Raw genomic sequence first — 25,038 nt, 5'->3', positions numbered from 1 at the left:
AAGGAAACCTGCTCAACTGGCAGCAATCCCGGCACAAGCCATACAAAAGGCAGGCGCAGCCCCTCCACCTTTGGGGAGAGGGAGAGGCTTGATCCCCACCTGGAAAGCCCTGCCTGCCCCAACCTTTCTCCTCGCAGAGAAGCCCAGGCTGGCCAGGGCCGCAGCAGGGCCCTCCTTTCCTTAGGAGACTGAGCCAGCTGGGGGGGCTGCAGCTGCCCACCCCAGAACCCGGCCAGAAGGACCCTTCCGTCTGCCTGCAGGGCTGCTCCGCTTGCGGAGGGTGGCTGCTCCACAGGGAGAGAGGGACATTCGCAGCCCAGGGGGGCCTTGGGCGCAGGGGGGCTGCTGTCCCACCTGGGAACCCAGCCTCTCCCATCAGGACAGGCCGGGGGGGATGGTAGAGAGGGAGCCCCACTTCCCTCACCCACTCCAAAGAGCGCCCGGCTTCTCCTCGGATGCTTAACTGGCTCTCTGCACATCTAAGCCCCTCCCCCCCAGTCCTCCCCCAAACCTTCCTCTCCCCCAGCAAGAAGCAAGCCTGTCCCAGCCAGTGGGTGGGGGGGAGTGGAGGCACCCCTGTTGCCACCCGCGGTGGGGGTCTAGGGGTCCAGGATGCTGGCCTCAAGGCTGCGGCTGCCAGGGGTGTGTGTGTGTGAGGTCCTGTCTCCCCAAAGGCAGCCTAAGCCAGTCAGGAAGGAGCCAGGAGGCCCAGAGGGAGGTGTTCTCAAGGGGCCCACATCCATAAATGAACTGGGGCCCTTTCTCTTCACTTGGCACCTTCTGCTGACTCTCGCCATGTAAGATTTCTCCCCCCAAAAGTCTCTCTGCCCAGATCTGGCTGCGGCCTTCACCCTCCCTCCCTCCCCCTCTGGCCCATTTGCCCACAGGCGATGGCACCTCCAAATGTCCAGTTGGACAGTAGGTTGTTCACCCCTAGGAAGGCTGGAGGGGGCTGCCCTGCAGGGATTGGCAGGGAGGAAGGGGCTGCTGAGCCCCAGGCTCAAGGGTCTTGGCCAAGAAGCTCCCCTCAAGACACGCCCAGCCCTTCGCCAGCCAGGCGTATCACACGCGAGGACCGGCCACTGCAGCAGAGGCAGGGAAGTGCAGCGTCAGCGCAGCCGAGAAGCAGACTGTGACTGGCAGGCAGCCTTCCAGTCTGGGTCAGCTCTGCCAGCCGGCCAGGCGCTCGGCCTCTTTGTCAGCTGAAGATGGGGGCCCGGGTGGGCAAGAGGGGCACAGTCCCCTAACAGAGCCTGCTTACCAGGCCTGCCCTCCTTCCCCCAACAAGGCAGCTCTGCTCTCCCCCAGAACCCACTTCATAGAACCAGGTACCGGAATCCCCCAGGCAGGGAGGCAGCCCCCCGTCTTCCAAGCCCAGCTTGCCAACCGGCCAGGAGTCCCCAGGGCGTGGCAGGAGCTGTGGGGAGGGGCGGCTGGCCCCAGAGGCACAACGGTCCCCCTTTTTGGCCTGATGCAGGAGCCCCCCACCTAGGCAGCCTCCCATTTACGCCACAGCCGTGCGAGGCCTTGGCACCAACCGGGCCAGCTTCCCTTCAGCTCCAGAGAGGCCAGAGCCAGGCGGCCCTCTGGAGGCAAAAGGGCATGAGGCAGTGGGCACTCCAGCCCTGGGGGGCAGCTGCCCTAGAAGGGCCCTTTCAGCAGAAGCCAAGGCCGGGGGGGGGAAGGGAAGGGGGGGTTCTGAGGGAGAAGGCTGGCAGGGCCAATCCAGGCCGCCTGAAGCGGGCACTGCACCCAAGCCAGAGGGTGGGGGCACCAGACCAAACTTCCTCTCCTGGCAAACAGCCAGCCGCAAAAGCACGCCCGAGGGCAACACCCCCCCCCCTGTACCCACCCCACACGTGCCCTGCATCAAAGACACTGGCCCTTTGCAGGGTCTCTCCCCCCAAGGACCACCTAATCTTGCACATCTGAGGGGCTGTGAATGGGACACAGGGACACACACACACACACACACAGAGGGCATCAGGTCCCCCCATGGATTGGCAGGGTAGAAAAGCAGCCCAGGCCAACCGTGAAGCTGCCCCAGAGACGGAAAGAGGGCCAGAGGAGACCACGGGGGTGAGGGAGGGGTGGGGGGGTATTCAGACAACCAGGGACACTTCCCCCCCTTCTCAGGTGCTTTAAGTTGGATCCCTGCCAGAGAGGAGGAGTTGGGCTCCCCAGGCCCTCTTGCCCCCTGGAGCCCTCTCAGCCCCCCCACAAGGCCACAGTGCGTATCCTGGCTCCCCCGAAGCCACCAGGCTGAGAAAGGATGTCTGTGGGGATGAGCAGCCTCCCCTCCTCTCATCCTCAAAGGCACCTCCAGGAAGAAGAAGAAGGCGGCTCCACTGGAGCTGGGTAGCCAATAAAAAGGGAGGGAGGGAAATGAGGGAGGGACGTAGAGGAGGAAAGAAGGAGGGGAGGGGAGGGAGGGAGGGCTACGCACTTCAAATCCAGGCCAGGCGGGTCCAGGGAGAGCCAAGGAGCCTTTCCAGATTGAGGGGAGCAGAGAAGGTGTTTCTCCTTAGAAACCTTGGGCTGGCCGAGGCCTGTGCAGGAAGGCCCCCCTGGCCCTCCCCTCTTTTCACTCAACAGACCCCAAGAGCTGCTCAGGCATGTGGAGGCTCTCAGCCATCCCGGTCAGTCCCAAAGGGGCTTTTGACAAGAGGCAACTGGACTTTCTGGTTTAGCTTTGAAGGCGTTTCCCTTCTCCTCCAAGACGCTTCTTCAGTTCTGACTATGGATGAGAAGTGAAACGGCTTCCAAGAAAAACCAGAAAGTCCGGGTGCCTCGTGGAAAAAGCCCCTTTGGGGCAGCCGCTCAGAAAATCCTGCTGCTTGCTGCATTGCAAATAAAAGGAGCCAACTGACCAGCCATTAGGGTGGAAGGAGGGGCTGTCAGTCCCGCCAGGGTCCCTTGGTGGAGCAGGCGCCCCCCCCCCAGGCAGAACCTGCTGCCCCCCCCCCAACCCACTGCGGGTTTTCCAAGCGCCGCAGTTCCCTGGAGCAGCCGGGATGCCTCTGCACGCCTCCCCCAACGCTGCCTTTTCTCGCACCAGGACCCCTCTCCACTCAGCTCCACCTGCAGCCACCGAGCCCGCTTTCCTTCCCACCGGGAGATGCAGGTCGTTGGCGGGCCAACCGCCCCACAGACAGCCTCCTCCATCAACAGCCCTGCCCGCTCCCAGCACCAGAACCGCTTTCCTGGACCGAGCACGGGAGGAGCTGCCAGCCCCGCAGAGAGCATCATCCTGCAAGGAGTGCAGCAGCCGCCCCCCCGCCCCCTGCAACCGGACACGGAGGGTCTGCCGAGGAAGGCGGATTTGGCCAAGCACCTGCGAACCGGCTTCACCTCCGCTCCTCTCCCGCCAAGGACGGTCCCGCGCAACCAGAGCCAGGATGCGCCCAGGCTTTGCCCGCACCCGCGCCGCAGCCTCATCTCTGCCCCGCTTGCGCCGAACACAGGGTCCCTCTGCGGCCTCCCACCCACCGGGCTACCTTTCAGCGAGCTGATCTCGTGCTGGATGGAGCGCGTCAAGTCCATGGTGCGAGGATGCGGAGCAACGGCGCCGGCCCTGCGCGCTCTCCCTCCGCCGGCTGCCCGCCTCCCCTGCCCTGGAGCCCGCCGGTGGGCGGGGCGTGTGAGGGAGCTCCTCCCCGGGCAGAGCCGCAGCCAATCAGCGCCAGGGGCTCCGGCCGGCCTCCTTCCCGGCCACTGCGGCACTGCGCTTCGCCCGGGAAGGGGGCGGGCAGGGCTGCCCCGCAGACCCCACGCGAAACCCGCGGGGAGGAGGAGACGCAGCGCGGGCCTGACTAACCAGCCGGCCGTGCCCCGCGGTGGGAAACTGGCTTCTGGGCGCTCCGGGGTCGGCGAGCAGGCGGGGAGGCGGAATCGTCCAGCGGGGGTCCGCCGCGAATAGTGGCCAGCAGGGGCCAACCATTGACGCGCGACTCCCCGGCTGAGGCCAGCGCGACCCGAGGGCGGCAGGCGAGACTCAAAGCGGCAGGTCTGGCGAAGCAACGGCGGCTGCGGCGACCCCCGGAAGGGTCCCCCGTTACGAGCCGGCAAGTCAATCAGAGGAGCAGCCGGCCTGGACCTGCCTGGGAGGCCCCTGTTGCTCCGGCCTTTGGGGCGCCGCCCTCCGTAGAAAGGCGCGTCGGGGTCGCCGGCCCGCTTCCCCCCAAGGCGGGGAAAGGAGTCCCCAGCGGAGCCCTCTGGGCAGCCTGCAGTTAAAGCCTCGTCGTGGTGCTCCCCAACCGCCCCGCTTTGCCCTAAGTGGGGCTCTTGCCGCGGGAGCTCTGTGGGCGGTCGCAACAGGAGCTGCGGCCGCTTTCAGGGTGTCCCTCCGGGGTGGCTCTGGTGCCCACTGCCCCCCAAGACTGGCCCCAACAGAGCTATGCCCAGTTGGCCTCTGCCCAAGTAAGAGGAGCCCCAAAGGAGCCCCCAAGCAGAGAGGCCTGAGGGAAGGGGCTCTCCACTTCATCTGGACGCACCCCCCCAACTACTTCCTGCCCAAGAAGGCCGGCAGGGCTGCCCTCACACCCCACAGCCGGGGCCCTTCCCGTCCTTTGTCTTCCTGGGCAGAACAGCCTGCTGCACCCCAGAGGCTCCATCTCAGCCAGACTGTGGCCAACAAAAGGCCCCGCTGAGCCGGCTGCATGTCAGCAAAGAGAGGCCTGGTCCCTGCTGAGATGGCCTGTGCCAAGCCCCGGGCCTCTGGGAACATGTGCACAGGACCAGCGGTGCCCCGGATCACCAGTGCTCCTGTCCGGATGCAGAGGAACGCAAAGAAAAGGCTTCCAGACTCTGCCCCACCCCCCGTGGCAATGAAGCCCAATGAAGGGGGGCAGCCTTCCTGGGTGCTTCCGGGGCTGCCCCCTCCCAGCTGAACTGGGCTCAGGATGGAAGGCAGCCCCACAGACTTGGGGGGGGGATCCCACACTCCCAACTCTCATTTCCCAGTGCCCACCCCCACTTCACCCAGGCATTGCTCACACCCTCCTGCCTCCACCTCACAGGCAGACCTGTGCCCGCCCAGGGCAGGGCAAATGCATGTCTTGCACGGGAGGGACTGCACCTCGCCAGGCTGGCATTCGGTAGAGAATGAAAATAGAAGGTGCCAGGATCACTACCCACTGGAGCTCCCCGAAGGGAGAGGGAGGCTGTAGAGCAACGGGAGGGGAGGGATGGAAATGGGCACAGGGAGCTTGTGGGTGTCGAGGGCTTCACCTGCAAGGAGGGCTGGGGAGGAGTGCTTCTCCGGGGGTGGGGGGGCATCCATGAACAAGCCCAGGGATGGGCAAGTGGCTGCGCTATCTAACCAGGCCAGGAGTGCCCACAGAGAGCCTGGGCAGGGGGGCAACCACAATACCAACCTCTCTTCCCCAAACTCCTCTCTCCTACTGGCCACTCAGACTCCTGGCGGGCGTGTGTGTGTGTGTGTGTGTGACCTACAGTTCTCCACAGCCAGTCTTTGGAACTGTTGCACACTGGCACCCCTCCCCCTCATGCAACCAACCTAGAGGGACCCTCACTCTCTTTAGAGCCTCCAGATCAACTGCGCCCTCCTCTAGCAGCTCTGGTGGGACTCCCCCCCCCACACTGGAGAAGGGTCACTGGGCGGGGGCCACTCTGGCTGCCAGCCCCCTGGATCAAGGCAGCAACGCACCACGCCCACCTCTTGGGCCACACCAACGGCCACAGGCATTCAGTCCACAAACCACCAAGTGGGAAATGAGGCCACAAAGCTAAGCCAAATGGGAGCCAGCCCAGTGCTTGCCTCCCATCCCGGATTTCACTTCAGGCTCACAGAAGAACCAGCTCCTCCCAGTGGCGCTGGGGTCTCCCCACTGGAAGCCTTCAAGAACACCTCCAGGGTCAAAGGGTGGGATTGGACAACGCTGCTTGCGCCTCCCAACGCCGCCGCCACGTCTCTGAGAGGCTGGGAGGTGCAGCAACAGCCGCATTTACGTAAAGCAGCCCCACAATGAGCCGTTTTACCTTCAAGGTGCCCTCCGGCTCTGCCAGAGTCCTGAAGCAAATCGCATTTTCCAGCAGAGGATAATCGTCTCCCCAGCAACCCAGGAAACGATGCCAGGAAGCGCTTTGACGATGCCACCGAGGCGGCACCGCCGCCAGGCAGCCACCCGCCTTTTGCTGCCCTCTCACACACACACATTCTGGCCGTGCCCAGCCAGCTTCCTCATAGGAAGCTCTCCCGAGAGAGTCATGCCACCCGTGCCCAGCGTGCTGTGTGCCCAGGCGCTCCAGGGGTCTGAAGTCACTCCATGGCAGAGACTTCAGGCTCCAGGCCCCACTGCTTCCCCACTGGCAGCCAGGAATTCTCCAGCCTGACTCATACAGACCACCTGTCCCAGAGCCTCTGAAGGCCGCTATTCTGGTTAGTCGCTCTTTTCCCAGCACAGTGCCCAACCCAGCACCACAGAATTAGAAGAGCACCTCCCCTGAAATTGGGGAAGGGGAGAACGGCCCCCTCTGTCAGGCTGCCCCTCTCCCAGTATCTCTCTACCTGCCCACCCAGATCAGCCCCCCTCCCTCCCTCCCTCCCACCGGCCAGTGCAGGGGACCAGCCTGCAGCCCCAGCTCCACCCCAGAGACCTCCACCCCTGCCAGCCCCCCGCTAGGAAGCCGATCTTTGCTCTGCCTGCCCTTCTAAGGGCGCTGAGAGAGATCCACCGCAGGAGGCCAGGGCCCGGGCATAAGCGTGCAGGCGCCAGCAGCAATGCCCAGCTGGACAGGGCAGGCAGGGGAACCAGGCCTGGGGGAGGGCAGGGGGGGAGAGGCCGCTGATTTGCTGCCTCTTGGCATTCACAGACAAGGTGCCCCTAGACCAAGCGGCACTGAGCCTTTGGGAGCCATAAATACTCCGCCTGCACAGAGCAGCTTCCCAAAGGGGCTGCAACACATACCGCCAGATTCTGGCAGAGCAGGTGTGCCCCTACCTCCAAGGTCCCGTCTCCCCTCCCCCAAGGCCAAAGCCCACCAGCCCCTGCCCCCTCCCTGCCTTCCCGGGCTGGGCAGAGGTAGGAGCTTCTTCCCTCCAGCTCTGTGGCACCCTGGGGCGAGCACAGCAAGGGCCGAACTGAAGCCCCAAACGGACCAAGGCGGGACCAGAGCAGAAGGAACCACTAAAGACGCCATCCAGGAATCCCCCCCTGCCCCCCAAGTCAAAAGCTAGAGCAGACCAGCCTCGCCCCCCCCTCCTGTCTACGCCCTCTCCCTTCCAGGCTGGGGCGCTTCCCTGTTCCCCCTCCCAGGACCAAAAGGTCGGGCCCTCGAGATAAAAGGGGCGCCTGTGCGGGGGGGCAGGGCAGGCCAACTTTACTTCGCCCTCGCCGGGCTGGCCCTGCTTCACCTCCGGGGGCGGAAAGGCCTCCCCGGGCGCAGGGCGCTTCGTTCCGGCCGAGCTCAGGGCGGCCCCCTCGCAGCCAAACTCGAGCGAGGCTCCCGTTCCTATTAAGGGAAAGCGCGGCGGAGCAGCCCGCTCGGCGCCCGGCCGGTGCCCACCTTTGTACTTCTCGCGCACCTCCTCGTAGGCCTGCACGAAGTCCTTCTCCTCGGGGTTGGGCGGCAGCAGGCTGAGGTTGAAGGTGGCCATGGCGCGGCCCGGGCAGACTGGGCTGGGTCGGGGGCCGCGCCGGAGAAGGGGGGCGAGGCCAGGCGGCCCGGCCGGCCAAACCCTGCGGCGGCATTCCGGCGGCAGGCCTGGCCCTACCCCTTAAAGGCACCGCCGCCCAGGGTCCCCTCCCCGGGCCGGACCTCCCCCGCCAGCCTCTCCTGCGCCGCCGGTTGGAGCCGCCGGCTCCGGAGGGCGGGGAGCGCTCGCCATGGCCGGCGCAGACCGGTCGGCTGCAGCAGGTGCGCCCGGGGCTCCTCTGGCCCACAGCCGTCTCCTCCTCCGCTGGCCTGACCGGCCTCCCACCGGGCGAGCCTCCCGCGCCGCTTCCCGCCAGCCGGGCACGAGGAGCGCCGGCCGGAGATGCGCGGAAGGCAGCCGCTGCGCCCCTGGAGATTCGGCCTGGGCCCCGAGGATGCCTGGCTCCGTGCCACCCAGGGCGGCGCTGCCGCTCGCGCGGGCAAATCGGCGCCGGCCCCAACTGCAGGAGTCCGGGCTGCAGCCTCTGCTCCCAAAGCAGCCCCGAGGAAACCGAGCACGGCCTTCTGGGACCCCCTCCCTGCCCCTTCTCCCTGGGCAGGAGGAAGCAAGGGGGGCCCCAGCCCCGGGGTCTTGGCTTCCCCACCTGCCTGGAGGCCCACTGGCAGGTGCCCAGAAGCAGCCTTTTAGCCAGCACTGCTCTCTCCTTAGCTCGGGGCACAAGAGGGAGGGGTGCCAAGGCAGCAGTTGCCAGCTAGAGGTTCATTCACCTGCATTCACACAGCAGCCCTTCCGAGGCAGAGCTGGCGCTGGGGGGGGGCTGGAGGGGCTTCTTCTGCTTGCAGGGAGTTGTGCTGAGCCACACCTAAGGGATAAGCCCCCACACACACACACATACTGCTTGGTCTCCCATAGGCACCCCGGGCTGGGAGGGGGCAGCTCTTCTTGGAGGGGCGGTCCAAAAGGGACCCCCCACCTCCCCTATCCCAATCCAGCCAGCTTCTCAGACTTCTAACATGAGTGGAAGGGGGAGTGGCAGCCCTCCCCCTCCCACAAGGATGACAGAGCCCTTCCCAGGAGGCCTGGGGGATTGTGTGTGGGGGGTCACTATATCGCAATGAACAAGGAGAGCTGCATCCACACAGGACACAGGCTCTCTGGTTGGTTCGGGGGCAGGGATGGTGCAAGGGCCACGGGGCCCTAAAGCTGCCTGGTGAGGGTCCGCCAGGGTGTGGCCCCCAAGAAGTGCTCCTCCCCGTCCATCATCCTGGCCAAAGCTGTGCTGCCCCCCCTCCTTCCTCTGAAGCAGCCTCTAGCAGCCTGGCTATGCCCAGGGCTATGCCCAGGGGCCTTCCAGGTGATGCTCCAAAGGCGGAAAAGAGGGTGGGCAGGGTCAGAGGTCAGCCCCACGCAGCCGGAGCCGATGGAACTTCTCAAGGTCTTCTTGGCTATGCAAGCAGGCATGTGCTTCCTGCTGCGCCTCCCAGCCCCCCCCAAACACTCACGGCTGGCCTTTGTGTGTCCTGCTCAATGGGACTCGGAGTCCCGAACAAGTTGCTGCCAGGGACAAGCTGCGGGTGAGCCGGGAGCCCCAACAAAGGCCCGTCTCAAGCTCTCCCGCCAGACGGCGCCTTGGACTTGGCTGCCCCTTCAGGCTCCCCATTCCGGCTGCGGGAGGGACCTGGGGGGGGGCCTTAGGGGGCGGCCCAGCCCTGCCCCTCATCAAAGGATGTTCTGCGTGGGATTTGGCAAACGCTGTGTGGTTTTTGTTCTTCCACCCGGACTCCTTTGCGCAATGGGTTGGTTTTTTGAGCAGATAAAAAGCAAAGCACTGGGGCAGATCGAGCCTCTCCCCTGCTGGAAGGGAGGACTGGCGGCCAGCACGAAGGCCCCTCTTCCCTCCCCACTCGGGGAGGTGCTGTTTGGGGCTCTGGGGGGCCCCTTCCAAGGAGCCCGCCTGAGGCTGCTGCACAGCCATTCCAGGCCAGCCCCCCCCCCCACCGGCAACAGGGGCTCCCCAAGGAAGCTTCCGCCTGTCTGGACCTTCACCTGGGATTACAAGTCCCCACATTCCCAGCTAAGGCAGCCATTAGTCAATGGAAGTTGCAATCTGGCCGGTCTGGAGAGCAGTGGGGAGGGAGGGAGGGAGGGAGGGAGGGAGGGAGAAAATGCACTGAAGCTGGTCTCTACCAGGAAGGCTTGCGGAATATTGGAGAGACCAGAGAGGTCTGACAAGCATTAAAAGATAGCAGGGAAGGCAGATAACAAGACCTTGCAATGCCTGAGAGCCGGAAAGTCGAAGCGCAACTGGGACCGATTGAAGTCCGGGAGACAGAAACATAGGAAGACCAGTTGTAGGAACTGGGTGTGGTCAGTCATGAGAAAAGAAAGGCGAGCGGGGACACGATGGCGGCCTTCCAGTATTTGACAGGCGGCCATAAAGAGGGGAGGGGGGTCAACCTATTTTCCAGGCAAGACAACAAAAAATGGATGGAAAGTAACCAAGGAAAGCAGCAACCTGGAATTTAGGAGAAACTTCCTAACCGCGAGGACAATTAACCAGTGGAACCATCGGCCTCCAGAGGTTGTGGGTGCTTCAACCCTGGAGGCTTTTAACAAGAGACTGGACAGCCATTTGTCTCCAATTGCACAGGGTCGGAGTAGAAGAGCTCCAAGGTCTCTTCCAGCTCTATTCTGATTGGTTGGTTGGTTGATTGATTGGAGAGCCTTAAGAACAGATGCAAGCCAAGCCAGGACTGAGCAGACAGCAACAGACAGCATGAAATGCCACCCGTGCAAAGAACCAGTGGACCCACCAGGTTAGCTGCCGCAAGAAGAGCCACAAACTAACTACAAACAACGGCGTGTCGCAGTAGCAACAGTGGTGCATGGGCAGATCTGCAAGAAATAGCATTTGCCTGCAAGCAAGAACTGGTCCGATCACAAAATAGAGAAGATAACAGAAAACGAAGACGCTAAAGTATTCTGGGACTTTAGAATTCAAACAAACAAGCTCTGCACATAACACCCCTGACTTAACCATTGTTGAGAAGAAAGACTTGCATAGCAGACGTGGCGATAACTGTAGACAGCAGAAGGGAAGAGAAAGAACGGGAGAAGGCCACCCGATATAAAGACCTGCAAATAGAACAACGGGGGCAAAAGAAAGAAGTGGAGAGAGAACCAATGGGGATGGGGGGGGGGCTTGGCAATAGGAAGCCACCCTGACCCCTGGCAGACCAGGCACATTCCTCCACCTGGCCAAGAGATCCCAGAGCCCTCCAGCTGATCACCTAAACTCCACCGGGATCCAGCTGGGCTCTGGCTCAACCTTCAGGCTCCGCCAATCAGACCTGGAGGCTGCCCTGCCTCTTTTCCCTGGAAGAGCCAAGGAATCCGCTTCGGCGCTGCTGTTTGCAGGCTTTTGTGCTGTAGCAGCCCACCTGGCCATGCTCCAGAGCCCCCAAAGGCAGCCCGGAGGAGCCTCTTGGGAGGATGTGGCCCTGCCCCCCCCCCGCCAGATCCAGAGCGTGGAGAGACAGCAGCCTTCACACCCTGCCTCTTTGGGGGAGCCCCTCTCAAGGCCCCACTAGAGGGGGGGGGTCTCCCCAGCAGCTGGAGTGGGCTGAGGAAGGCAAAGAGGGACAGATGCCACACCAGAAAGTCCGGTGTGTGTGTGTGTGTGTGCGCGGGCTGCTCCCATTGTTTTTGCTTTAGTGCACCGGAGTCTGGGACGCTTGGGGCAAGGCAGTCTAGGAGTGGATAATACAACCGGACCTCACGGACCCCCCTTCACCACAGGGGTGGGGAACCTTGGCCCTTTTATGACTGGTGGGCGTGGCTGGCTCAGGAATTCTGGGAGTCGAAGTCCGCAAGTCAGAAAAGGGCCAAGGTTCCCCACCCCTCCTTTACCACGACAATTGCCCAAATCTCCAACAGCAAGGTCATATTATAAAAATATGACACATAAAATAAATAAATGCAATCCACAAGTTGGAACTATTGAGGAGGAAAGTGTAGTTGGACTGCAAGACCCAGGAAGCCAACATGAAGCAGGAGAACAATTTACTGGTTTCACTCCATCCAGAGGCTCCTTTACAGTGGACGTGGCCTTCCAGCCACCTCAGAGAGTAGCCCATGCAGGATGGATGGCCGAAGGAAGCCATTCCCAAGGCGGAAGACTGCGGGAACTGGGGGAATGTGGAAGTATGAAAAAGCCCAGAAGAAGAAGAAGAAGAAGAAGAAGAAGAAAGAAGAAAGAAGAAAGAAGAAGAAAGAAGAAAGAAGAAAGAAGAAAGAAGAAAGAAGAAAGAAGAAGAAGAAGAAGAAGAAGAAGAAGAAGAAGAAGAAGAAGAAGAAGAAGAAGAAGAGGAGGAGGAGGAGGAGGAGGAGGAGGAGCCTTTAAACGTTCTGAAGAAAGCATGCCATGATCCAGCCTGCAGGAGAAGGACGATGGCCATAGAAAAGAGACGCTGCCAGTTGGGGAAAGCCAGGGGCCCTGCAGGGAAAGGGAAGGGCTGGAGGTTCAAGCTGGGTTTGGAAAAGGCCAAGACAGAACAGCCTCTGAAGGAGTCCATGCCAGGAAGTGGGCAGCGGCAGCATCGTCTCCTCCTCCTCCTCCTCCTCCTCCACAGAGGCCACAGAGGCTGAGCAGCCTCCCTCCTGCCTGGGAAAGCCCCGGGAGGGGGAAGGGAGGGGAGGACTCCCATGGTCTCCTCCCTGATTCAGCAGGCAGGATAGATGGAGGGAGGGACGGAGGCGGAGGAGGCAGGCAGGGGCTCTCCACTTTCAGGAGGAAGCATCCATATGGTGACCTGCACCAGGCATGTGATGGCCCTGCTGTCCCTCGGGGGTAAGACGGGCGGCCCACCCATTTGGTGAGCAGACAAGCAGCCACCGGAAGGGAAGGAGCGCAATGAAAAATGGGGCAAAAAGAAAGAAGACCAGGTGACAGGTAGTCCTCGACTTACGATCACAATGGAGCTGAGCCTTTCTGTTGCTAAATGAGTCAGTTGGTAAGTGAGTCAATTCCCATTTTACGACCTTTCTTGCCACAGTTGTTAAGTGAATCTGGCTTCCCCAGTGACTTGGCTTGCCAGAAGGTCACAAGAAGGGATCGTTTGATCCCAGGACGCTGCGGCTGTTACCAGTGTGAGCCGGTGGCCAAGTGTCAGAATCTGAATCAAGTGATCCTGGAGATGCAGCAATGGTCGTAAGTGTGAAAAACGGGCAACAGTCGTAACTTTGGTCATTAAATGAACTGTTGTAAGTACCTGTACAGGAAGTCCTCAACTTGCAACAGTAATGGGGACTGGAATATCCATCGCTAAGCAATGCAATGGTCATAAAACGCCACATGGCCAGCCCCAACCCCCCAGCTGCCTCTTCCTCTTCCTCCGACTGGCGAGCCCCCCCTCCCCCCTCCTGCCCCACGAGAGGCAGCTGATGGGAAGGAGGAGGAGGAGGAGGAGGATGAAGAGAGCACAGAGGCCCCTGGATTTTATATCTGTCAATCCTTCCAGGATGAAGTGGGAAGAGACTTTCTCGACTGCAAAAGCTGACAGGCAGAGGGGCAGTTTTTGAGAAACGGAGGGACCGATGGTTGTCCTGGATGGCCTGAGCTGGGCTGGGGGTTGGGCCACTTCCAGCCCCGTGATTCTGCACACAAAACCCTCTCCGGCCCCACCCAGAGAGGGAGATCCTCAGCAGCTGTTTCCTGCCTGCTTTGGCCGCGGTTCCCAGCAGCTCCTCCCTGGCGACGGCTCCCTTAGAGGACGACAAAGGCGGCAGCAACAGAAGCAGCAGAACGGTGACCCTTTCCTTTATTCTCAGCCTGGCAAGGCCATCCTGCTTGGCTCCAGGCCCCTCCCTCCAGCTCCCCAAGACTCCCCCCAATAGCTCCTCAGCCACTGACCACCAACTCACCACCACCATTGGACATCAGCAAAAATGACCCACGGCAGAAGACGCTCTTCTGAAGGACCACAAGGACCCTCAGAGATGCCGTGATATTGCTGGCCGTGGCATTCGGTCCGTAGGCAGAGCATTACTGTTCGCCAAGGAGAGGACCAAAGTGGGCCATGGAAGCAGCTGGAGCTGGAGAACCAAGCCAGCCAAGTGGCTGCAGGGCACACAGCCAGACTGAAGCCTTCCAGCGCCAAGACCAGCCTCCCGCCATTGGCGCAGCCCTTGGTGACCACAGAGAAGCTGCCCAGCTGCCTCCCAGGAGCTAAAAGTCCCTGCTTGGAGAATTAGGAGTAAGAGGTGTGGAAGAAAATGGAAGGTGCCTGGAAGGAAGAGCCCCAGTGGGACCCCAGGGCTGGGGAGAAGGGCTGAGAAGGGCAAAGGGAAGCCTGGAGAATGGCAGAAAAGCCCCCGAGCGGATCCGCAGGAGACCCTCCACCGCCTGCTGGGCAGAGCAACCCTCTGCTTCCTCCCATCTGCTGGGCCGGTTAATGGTCTGAGAATCGGCTGATGGATCCAAACCCCTCTAATCCCCGGTGGCCCTTCTCTTCCCAGCTCCCGGCAATTAGAGGAGGCAAGGTGGGCTCATCAGCCACGGGGGGGGGGGAATGCTGGGGCAGAGCACGTGGCCTCTCCCAGCCCAAGGCCCCAACAGGAGGGCGACTGCTGTCTCACCTGCTGCACAGGCCCCCAGCCAAGGAGAGCTGGCCAGATGAGAAGCCCCAGTAGGCTCTGAACCATGAGAGGGCGGGGGGATCAAACGCTCTGAGCGAAGGCCCAGCTGGGCTGCAGAGGGGCCCATGGGGGATGCACACAATGCATGCAAGGTGGCAGCTCAGAATGCAAACGGGCGAATGGCCAAGAGCAGGAGGACTGAAACGTCAGCAAGGAAACCACTGAGCTCCTGCTTGGTGCTGCTCTTGGAGCTCAGTGGTTTCCTTGCTGACGTTTCAGTAGCCGACAAGGTTACGTCTTCCGTACAGGCAGGGGGTGGCCTAGTCGGACACTGAAATGCCTGCAGGGACCCCCACCCAGCTCAGAGAGCACCAGGATCCCGCATTTCAACCCTGAGCTACTAAGATTCTCCTCTGTTAATTACCAATTGGAACAGCTGCCGGCTGGGAAAATCAGTCCCCTGGATTGAAAGCCAAGCAGTTGGATTGAGCTGGGGAAGGAGGACATGACTGCAAAATGCGCACAAATGGGGGGAAACAGACGTTGGTGATTTTGTGTTCCATGTTCCAATGCACCGAAGACGGAAGCCAAGAAAGCGGAGCAGATTCTGTGCTGCTGCCAGGGAAGAAGGAGGAAAGACTGAATGCACCAATTATCACATTAAACAAGAGGAAAACTTCTACGCACCAATTCCACCCGCGCTTTCTACAATTTTGTAAACAACAAACTAAAAGACTCAAGGTCCATCCCACCCCTGAAAGGACCTAATGTAAAGACTGCAAGGAGGACACTATTAAAGCCAACCTCTTTAACACATTCTTTGGCTCAGTATTTGTAAACAGCAATGGATCAGTATTTCCTAGTCGAACCACAGACAACTACAATGATCTAATACATATCGATTTTACAGAAGACAATGTTGAAAAAGCGCTGTTTCCTAGTATGATTTGATTGTTGATTGTACCCTATGACTATCATTAAGTGTTGTACATTATGATTCTTGATTCTTAATGAATGTACCTTTTATGTATACTGAGAGTATTTACACCAAGACAAATTCCTTGTGTGTCCAATCACACTTGGCCAAAAAAGTATTCTATTCTATTCTATTCTATTCTATTCTATTCTATTCTATTCTATTCTATTCTATTCTATTCTATTCTATTCTATTCTATTCTATTCTATTCTATTCAGCGCACCAACATGCCTACCGTCCCTGTCCTATTGTTTCTTTTTTCTTATATGTATCCATGTATTCATAACTATGTTTTTACTTATACCTTTTATCTTGTAAACAATTGGCAAACCAAAATAAATAAATAAATATAAGAAAAATAAAAGAAACAATAGGACAGGGCGGTAGGCACATTGGTGCGCTTATGCACGCCCCCTTCAGACCTCTTAGGAAAGGGGTGGGGTGGAACTTGAGTCTTTTAGTTTGTTGTTTACAAAATTGCAGAAAGCGCAGGTGGAATTGGTGCGTAGAAGGTTTTCCTCTTGTTTAATGTGATAACTGGTGCATCCGGTCTTTATCTGGTGGCATAAAATTTTTTATCAGCTTTTGAAGTTGGCAGCGTGACCAGATTTCTTTTTCCGCCAAAGTGATCTCTTTTTGGATTAAAGCTTCCTTATTGTTATGGGTAATCTGTTTTTTCTGGTTTTTGGAGTTGTTATTGCTACATATAGTTTGATTACTCTTTTGACTTCAAGTAAAAATATGTTGTAATGGTCTTCAACAGTATTGCATGTATCCATTTCATGTGTGTATCCATTTCATGTATTCATAACTATGCTTATACTTATACCTATTATCTTGTAAGCGATTGACAAATCAAATAAATAAATAAAAATAAATAAACAAGAAGGCCTGGGCTCCCTGCTGGATGCTTCACTCACTGCAGAGGAGTCTCAGCAGCCCCCCTTCACACACACACCCCAAGTCAGTGTCAGGTCTGTGCCCCTTCAGCCTGGGTGGGTCCAGCTTCTCCCCTGGGACCCCCAGCAGCTTCCCACACAACTGGCTTGCTGGAGCATTTGCACTGCGGGGGTCACGCCTGGCTCTCTCCCAGGGAAGCCTCAGCAGAGGCAGCCCAAGACAGAGGCCAAAGCGGGGGGGGGGGAGAGGAGGAGGAGGAGGAGGAGGAATGCCAGTTGCCCACCTGCCCTCCCGAGATCCTCCCCCACCTTCCCAGCCCCTTAGCCCAGGAGCCGGGGAAGGATGCTGGAGACAAGATGGTGAGACGCTCCCAATAGCCGTTCCTCCCGCGTGGGTGCCTGAGCCCACCCGGGGTGCCTGGTGCCCCCCCCCACTCCTAGGCCCGCCTTTCCCAGCCAGGTGCCACTTAACGACTGCCCAGATCAGCTCTCCCGTTTGTCAGGCCTCCCCACCTTTTCGCCTCTCCCTGCAGCTGATCCTGCTCTAAAATTCTTTTGCTAGATCTCCGCCTCCTTCCAGGTTGACACCAGCCAAAGAGGGAGGGGCTGTTCTTAGCTACGGTATGTAGGAGAGGCAGCGCGAGGGCCCCATCCAGGCGGTGCCCCACCACCCTTCCTCTGGCGGGTCCCTCGGGGCTGAGCCCCCACTACCCCCCGGGGGGGGAGCAGTGAGCTCCCATGAGACCCCAACCAGCCCTTCCCCCAATGGGTTCGTCATCCTGAATGCCCAGCCAACCTTGCGGAGAAGAGCCTTGGGATGACCCGGAGTGTCTCAAAAATAACACAGAAACTAAAACATGAATCAAGGTCTTACAATGCCTCCATCTTCCCTTCGCTGTTTTATTAGTCACAGTTTAAATTCAAAAAGTAGATAATGAAGCAAAAGGAAACCAAAACCAAACCGCATTGACGAGAGTTCCAAGGCAAACCAAGATAATTAATCACACATTCCAGGAAGATAACCAGGGAGAGTCCATGGGAAGAAGCCAACCAAGATAAACCTCATCCAAAGAAAGCACTACTTGGACTCCAGCGTCTGTCAACACCCAGTGCCAAACTCTTATACAGAGCTCACAGCTGCAGCCCATGAAGAGGATCAAGGCCCTCTCCTCCCGAGGAGGAGACCTACCTCGCTTTTCCCTGATCCTCTCCTCCCTGCGTGCCCTAGGATGGGGAGGGGGTGGGCCTGGGTCCTCCTCTGATTGCCCAGCCGGCCTCTGCCCTTCCCCAGCCTCCTCCACCACCTCCGGAGCCCCACTCCCACTCCCTGTCGCCCTCAGAGCCCGTCTCCACCAGGGGCCTGACAAGCCGGGGGGTGGGTGGGGGTGTCTCTGCCTGAGAGGCTTCCGAGAGCCCGCCTGCGTCCACCCCAGGCCAGCTTCCCGGCCCTTCCTGATCCGCAGCCGTGTTGGCTGAGACGGGCGGGGGTTTCTGCTAGGAATTCCCTACGTAAAGCCCCCCACCCGCTCCAGTCGGGGCCCTGCTCAGCTGCCTGGACGGGCCTTGGACGGGCTCTCGGATGCAAGAGAGGAACCAAGTCGAGCTCAGGCAACCCCCCTCCCCCGCTTCCCGTGAGGCGCCTGCAGTCCCGGGGTTTCTGCCGGCAGAGAGGCAGGCGAGCGAGCAGCGGGACTCAGCCGTGGCCGCTTTAAGACGCCTGGACTTCCAGCTATGCTGGCCGAGGAATTCTGGGAACCGAAGTCCACGCACCTTAAAGCGGCCAAGGCGGAGCAACAGTGACGTCGTAGCGTAGAGACTGGACCCACCGTGAGAAATGCTGGGCGCAGTAAGTGAAAAGCGGAGACAGAAATGTTGCAAAACCAGCTTTCTCCCCCTCCCCCTCACAGCCTCCTTTGGTCCCAGGCAGCTGACGGCGGGCGGTCCCTTCGCTGGGGACGCTGGGCTCCCGGGCAGCCCCCTCCCCATTGGCTGCGTCCCTTCTCGGGCACTGCCACCTGCCGAGGTTTCCCTGGCAGCAAAATGTCATGTTTAACTGCGGAGTTTTGTTCTCAGGATTTCGGCTATGTGGCTTCTACGGGCCTGTAGTTTTCTTTTGTGTGCTTTGTGCTTTGCTACTTCTTTTAATCTGAGTTATTGGGGGCGGGGGAGAGAGGTGTCCCCCCCATTGCTCAGCTGGAAGAGCTGAAAGCTTTGCAAACCTTCGGCCTCTTTCCCCACCCTCTTCTTTTTAGTCCTTCCGAGGCTCCCATCTTCCTGCAGCCCCCCCCAGCGCTCCCTTCCAAGTGACCAAGTGGGCAGCAGCGCATTCTTACGCACAGCCCCCTTGGCCGCTTGCAATCATGGTCCCCATTGTTCACTGGAGCCCAAACCCACAGAAGTCGGCTCTCCTGCAGCCGCCTCTTCCTGGGTCTTCGCCAGGGTTGTTGGCTGCAGTCTCATGGACAAGCCTTCAATAATTTCCCCTCCCCTCAGTCCAAACCCTGAGCCTTTTCACAGCAGATGCTCCCGCGCCCCCACCATCCTGGGTCCCGAGGGACCCCACCTGACCCATCCCTTCCTGCTCCCTAAGAGCTGCACCCGTTAATGGCCACCCGGTATTGATTTATTACCTTCTCCCCTTGCATGGCTTGCTTTCAGAATGGGATGTAGTTTCCCCCCACCCCCATCTTCCATGGAAGGATCACTAACAATTCCTCCTCTGACCAGGATCCACAAGAGAGAGGAGAATCCTTCCAGCCCTGTCACACAAACACCACAACCTGCTTTCCACTCTGCTGCTCTATGCTCCCTGCCCAGGTCTCCCTCGGGTGCTTGGAGCCACTTCAGTCCAGCTAATCCACTTCTGTCTGCAGGAAACTCACCCTGGAGGCAGCCAGTGTGCAGGTGCCCAGTGTCACGTTTGGGCTCCATCTCGGTCTGCCCTTAAAGCCTCCAGGCTCTGGGACAAGATGCTGCCGCCACTCCTGTCTGGTCAAGGGAGAGAGTGGGGGACGAAATCCCACCACTCTCCCTCCCCATTACAGCATGATCAAGTGCCAGAGACAGGAGGGGCCTTGGAGATCAACTAACCCAACCCTCCCATCCAGGCAGCCTCCATCAGCCAAGCCCCAAGGCAGCCTCTTACCATGGGCCACAAATCCAGGTGGCCCCTCCCTGGGTCTCCTGTCACCTCTGCCGAGGAGGATCCTTGTAAAAAGAGGACTTGTTCCACACCAGTGATCCTTACTACCTTCCCTGGAAGAAGGGAGCTGGCCGGGGGGGGAGGAGGAGAAGGGATGGGGGGATATGGGAGGAGACCAGCATTGATGGGCTACAGGTGGCCAGTGGACGGTCTGCCTGGACTACTGAATCCAAGCAATTTCTTCTCTTGTTCCTGCCTCCATCCAGTCCTTAGGCTGCCCTACAGCTTGCCATGCTCCTCCGATGGGAACCTGGTAAGTACAAGTACGTACTGATAGAAGAGAGTATTTGTGGCTCAGGGCTGGAGTGTGGGGCCCCTGTTGCTCTCTGAGCATATGCTGCTTTTCTTGCAGATGTTTCATTGTTAGCACTGATGACGTTCCCTAGTTGGGTAACGAAACGCCTGCAAGAAAATTGCCACGCTCGGAGAGCACCCAGGACCCCCAACCTTCCAAGTCTGCACTGATTCAGCACAGAATGAAGAAATAGAGTCCAAGCCTCGTTCGGGGAAATAGGACAAGAATAATGTTCCTTCGGACATCAGGAAAAATCGGCCCATGGTAAGAGGTTGGCTGATGGAGGCTGCCTCCTGCCTGGACGAGGGTTGGGCTAGTTGATCTCCAAGGTCCCTCCTGACTCTGGCACTTGATCATGCTGTAATCTCCTGCCACAATGGCCTCCTGCTCCCTGCAGGCTCCAGAGGAATTTTCCAATGGAGAGGGGGAAACCCAGTTTAACAGAGAGGCATTTGTTCCCTTCTTTGGTGTAGGTGACCAGGCCGACACCTCCGGCCTTCTTCCTCCACCCTGGGCCAATTTTACACTTCATGCAAGCTTAGTATCTGCTAATAATCATGATTACAAAGGAGCATGTTGTTAAAAGAATAAAACACAAGAAGAACAAAAACTGCTATGCAAATCAGCTCACAGGCCATGCGCCAGTTTTGTGCAGCTCTCAAACCCATCCTGAGCTGACACCAAAATCTCTCTTCCCAACTGAAATGATTGTGAACAGCATTACGTGGTGCTTATAATGATGAAACCTACAAAGGAAATATGGGGACATTTAAAAAGGTTTTCCTCGTGTCTGCCCAGGGGTGGGATGCTAGCAGTTCTACCCGGCTCTATAAAACCGGTAGCTCTGAAGAGCAGCAGACACTGAACCAATTGTGTATTTGCTGCTATTTGGCCCACCTGCCCACCTGGGCTCTTACCTGTCCTTTACTTCCTGCTTTTTCAACCTCAGCTGCTTTGTGTAGCACAGCAGAGGTTGAAAAAGCAGGGAACAAGAGGCTTTTCAAACAATGCGCACTCACGCGCAGTGCTTTTCAGCTGTCCGGGTGGCACAGCTTAAGGTTTTTTACACGCGCACAGCGCACATGTGCACACAAAACATAGTCACTGAACTGGTAGTAACACCAGTTGAATCCCACCCCTGTGTCCGCTCCTCCTCTATGTCAGGGCAAAGGCTCCAGGACACCCCGGGAGAAAAGGACTAAGGGGTGCGTGCGCGTGCGCGTGTGTGTGTGTATGGTGTTCTACACTGGCGACCCTTTGCTTATTAAAATAAGTTGGTCTTTGCTTTGGTCAACCTATTTCCCCAAACCCCCGAGGGCAGGACAAGAAGCAACGGATGGAAACTCATCAAGGAGAGAAGCAACCTGGAACTAACCAGTGGAACGGCTTCCCTCCAGAAGGTGTGAATGCTCCATCACTGGAGGTTTTTAAGAAGAGCCTGGAAGTGTCGGGTCTCCTGCTAGAGCAGGGGGTCGGACTAGAAGACCTCCAGGGTCCCTTCCAGCTCTATTCTGATTATGGGGAGGTGGGAAGAAGCCTTGTGAGGGACATTTTGCACTCTTGCAGGAAGGCAAACAGAGAGGTTGACTGAAGGATTATGTCGAAGTTCTTTATTTATTTATCAATTGAAATGGCCGCCCAGCTCATATACTGTAGGTGACTGACAATTAAAAGCATAAAAATACTGTCATGAATTATAAACATAAATAACATAAAAAGAGAAACTCTTTGTGACTTTGCCTTTAGACTGCAGTGCTGGCAGAAAGCAGTCCCATTCCACTGAGGAAAAGGTCGGCTTTTAAAAGTAAATACGATTTAAGCAGCACCTGTGTTGATGTAGAAGCCCCCCCCCTCCCCCGCAGATCAGCCTGGCCAGGAGGGGAGGACCCTCCCTGTGTCCACTCTGGTCCAGGAATGAAGACATTAACCCTTGACTTCTGGGCCGGTTTGGGGAGCAAATGTCACCCTCCAGCTGTCAAATGGCAGGAATCTGCACTGCCTCTCCATGGCCAGCCCCCCCCCCCCCACAGCCCCCAGTCTTGTTTGCCCCTGACCCGGTGCGTGGCCAAGCAGCGTTCCTCCCATCTGCGGAGGGTGGAGAAGGCCCAGGCACACAGCACCAGCATCATCGATCTGGTGCGTAGACGACACACAGGCCACGGTAAAAAAGGAACAGCCAGAAAGAATCACCGGCCTTTTCCAAGGAGTGAAATTCACAAGGGAAGAAGGGAAAAGGGCCACTCCAGCCGCCTCATCAGAGGAGGGAATGGCAGCAAATTAGAAACACAAACTTTATGGAAAAGCACTCCCCCCTCCCCCCACACACACATGCGACGGGTGTGCTGCACGCCAAGGTAACCTCCCACAAGAGGAGTTTGTGGAAACAGTGCTTAGACGAGCACAAACGCGGCAACCTTCCTACCAAGGGTTATCCACGCAAGTTCATCTGAAAGAGCCTGCTGCAGCACAGCTAACCCCGACCAGTGAAAGCAATAACACAACCACACTATCACAACCTCTCAGAGTATTACAACCCTGCGGCGTCACCGTAGCACTGGAAACAACCCACGCCCTCCAAAACTCCCCACGTAAACCGAAAGACCGAGCAGGGCCAGGAGGGTAACGGCGCACCCACGAAGGCCAACCGGCAGCCAGACAGACATGAGGTGAGCTCTCCCAGCACAGGGACACAAGCGCAACCATCGCTACGGCTGGGAAGCAGGGAGCATCCTACACCAAGCCGAGCCAAACCGCCGGGGAATTCCTGGAAGCCCTCGGACAAATCAACAACCAACGGTCATACAGAGATAAACATTTCCACAACACTCAAAAGGAACAATAAAAAGGCTAAAAGGGAAACAGAAACACCCAGGCGCCTCCTCTGCAGCAGCCAACACCCAGATAAGCAGGAATTCACACCAGGATTAACACTCCACAATCCAGGGGTACACAAGAGCCTAAGCTACACCCCCAACAACACTTGAGAGATCAAACTGCTACGTATAAGCCAGAGGCCTCCAATTTTGGCCACTTTAAGACTGGTGGACTTCAACTCCCAGAATTCTCCAGCCAGCTATGTTTAAGTTTGGGGAGTCTGCGTTCACAACCAATTCACAACCTCGTGAACTCCCACGCTGGCTGAGGAATTCTGGGAGTTGAAGTCCCCACACCTTACAGCTGTGGAGGTTGAGGTCCAGGCACCAGCAGCCAGAGCAGCCCTTGGGTCAAGCCAGCAGAGGAAGCATTGAGGCCTTGGACCCCTGGGGGAGATATTCAGAGGCTGCGACCTGGACCTGCGAGGGTCAGCAGTGTGGAGGCCAGGGGTCTTTTCCTGGGAAGCCCCAAAGTTGGACTTCTGGAGAGGGCAACTAGCAGCTGGGCGGGTGGGCTCCACCCCAGCAGCGGTGGCCGCATCCCTGGGAGGCAGAGCCCCACTGGAGAGGGTCACTTGCTGCGTCTGGCAAAAGTCACCACCAATTAGCCAATCAAATTCGGAGAAGAACCTCTCCTAATCAACGCTACTAGCATGCAAGTCCTCGGACCGAAACTCTGGGACCCCAATGGCAGCCGAGAGGCCCCTGGTTGGAAACTCCTCACCTGCCCTTCGGGAAAAGGCCGCCTTACGCTCTGCTCCGGCCCTCCCGGATCAGCAGGTAAGAGAATAGCAACGGCCCCCTTTGCAAGGCGAGGGTCGCAAAGCCCACTCCTGCCCAGAGAGACCCCCCCCCAACCCTCAGGGCATCAACCAGGGCACGGCAGGGAGTCTCCCCAGAAGCTCAGAGTTCGGGGCGAGGCGGAAGAAGCCCAGAGGAGCAGCAGCAACTCAGCTGGCTGCCTGTCCAGCCCCAAGGCCTTCGCCTCAGCCTTGGGCCAATTGGATAGCAATCTGCCACGCTTTGCTTTCAGCCACGATTCCGGCTCAGGTGGGAAGCCCCCAGAACACAGGGCAGCTGAGAACCCGGGCACTGCCAAGTCCTCCGTCCCAGGCCTCTGCAGGCCAGAGCGAGCAACCAGCCAGCCAACCCTGGCAAACACCAATTTCCAGAAGCTGCTGCCCAGCAGGGCCTCCATAGGACCAGGGCAAACTAAGGCTTCCCTGGCAGACACCACCCTCATTTGTAGAGCAGGGCATTGGCCCTGCAGCCCATGGTGCCCAGTCCAATCCATGCCCACTTCGACAAAGCATGCTGGGGCGATGCAACCCAAGCCTGAGCCCAACTGGCAAGACCAATGTGGGTGCTCAGAACTGGACGCGCAAGGTGGCAAGGGCGAGAGATACCACCGGAGCCGGCACCCCGACCCCACTTTCCCGTGGGCACTTGCCGGCCCTGGCCTACCTGCGATGCGGAGGACTGCCCTCTCTGCGGGGTCCAGCACAGATCCGTTGCCGCCCGCGGCTGCCTTGGTACGCTTGGTGCGCTGGTGCTTGGGCAGGTTCCATGGCAGGGTGTCTCCCGGGGTGGGGGAGCCGCTGCTGCCGCTGGAGTTGTCTTCAGCCATTGGTGGCTTCTCCTTCCATCGGGCAGACATCACCTCCTGGGGGCAGTGTCAGAGTTGGGGGCACCCAGCCTCCCCAGGACTCCCTCCCCCATCTGCAGCAAGGGGCCTAGTCACTGCCACCCATCAGCCATCTGTTCATGCAGCAGCCGAGGCCAAAAGTGCTTCAAGGCGGAGGCAAAGCGGTCCGAGACTCCCCCAGGAAAGGCGCCCCGGAGGTGCTCCACGGGTGAGGCTGGGGCTGGGCCCAGGGCGGCAGGGCTCTCGGGGGCACAGCGGGCTCTTCTCCGTTGCCATGGGGGCCGCGTTCCCGGCGCCAGTGGGAGGAAGGGAGGCACGTGCGCGCCGACCCTCCCCACCCGGGACGAGCTCCCGCCCAGCGCGGCGACGTCTCCCGCTGCCCAGCTCCGGCGGTCTCCGCCTGGGCACCGGGCGCTGCCGGAGCAGCCAAGGCCGGAGGCGCTCGTGCCAGCCGCGCCCGTCGCTCTCGGGACGCTTCTCCTCCGCCCGCCGCCCCACGGCCGCCTCTGCCCCCGATCAGGCCGGGCGAGGGGGCGCGCAGGATAGCCGGCCCGGCCGCCTTTCCCGGCCACGCAGCGGGCCCGGAGCGCGCCCCGCGGGCAGCCTTGCCAGCCCCGCCACGGAGCCGGCGGCCTCGCCCGCCATCCACTCACCGAGGGCGGGAGCCGCGGGGCGCCGGGCCGCTCTCGCGCGCGGGCGGCATGCTGGCGGGGGTGGCGGAGCGGCGGGCGGGGGGCTCAGCCGGGCGGCATCATGGCCGAGCGGGGCAACCTGCCGCGGCGTTTGGCAGAGGCGCCGCCCCGCGCGGCTCCGGCAGGGCGTGTGCGCGAGTGCTGGAGCGCGACAGCCGCGCGGCCCTATCTCGCGGCCCCACGCGCGCGGCTCCAGGCGGCC

The 25,038-nt window shown here is 59.4% G+C and overlaps 1 protein-coding gene across 1 annotated transcript in view; it reads right to left on the bottom strand.

The window, feature by feature from the left end:
- The window catches only part of PLEC (plectin), a 107,640-nt gene that overhangs the window by 79,088 nt on the left and 3,514 nt on the right, over positions 1–25,038 (bottom strand). Inside the window, 1 exon segment of the mRNA XM_087960099.1 lies at positions 23,964–24,162. Coding sequence (XP_087816225.1) covers positions 23,964–24,162 — 199 coding nt within the window.

The sequence above is a fragment of the Notechis scutatus genome, chromosome 3, assembly GCF_049901735.1.
Source record: "Notechis scutatus isolate UNSWTSFEM ecotype Mainland chromosome 3, rNotScu1.2, whole genome shotgun sequence".
Taxonomy (NCBI): domain Eukaryota; kingdom Metazoa; phylum Chordata; class Lepidosauria; order Squamata; family Elapidae; genus Notechis; species Notechis scutatus.
The sequence above is the reverse complement of the archived record's forward strand: the minus strand, read 5'-3'. Positions and strand labels throughout refer to the sequence as shown.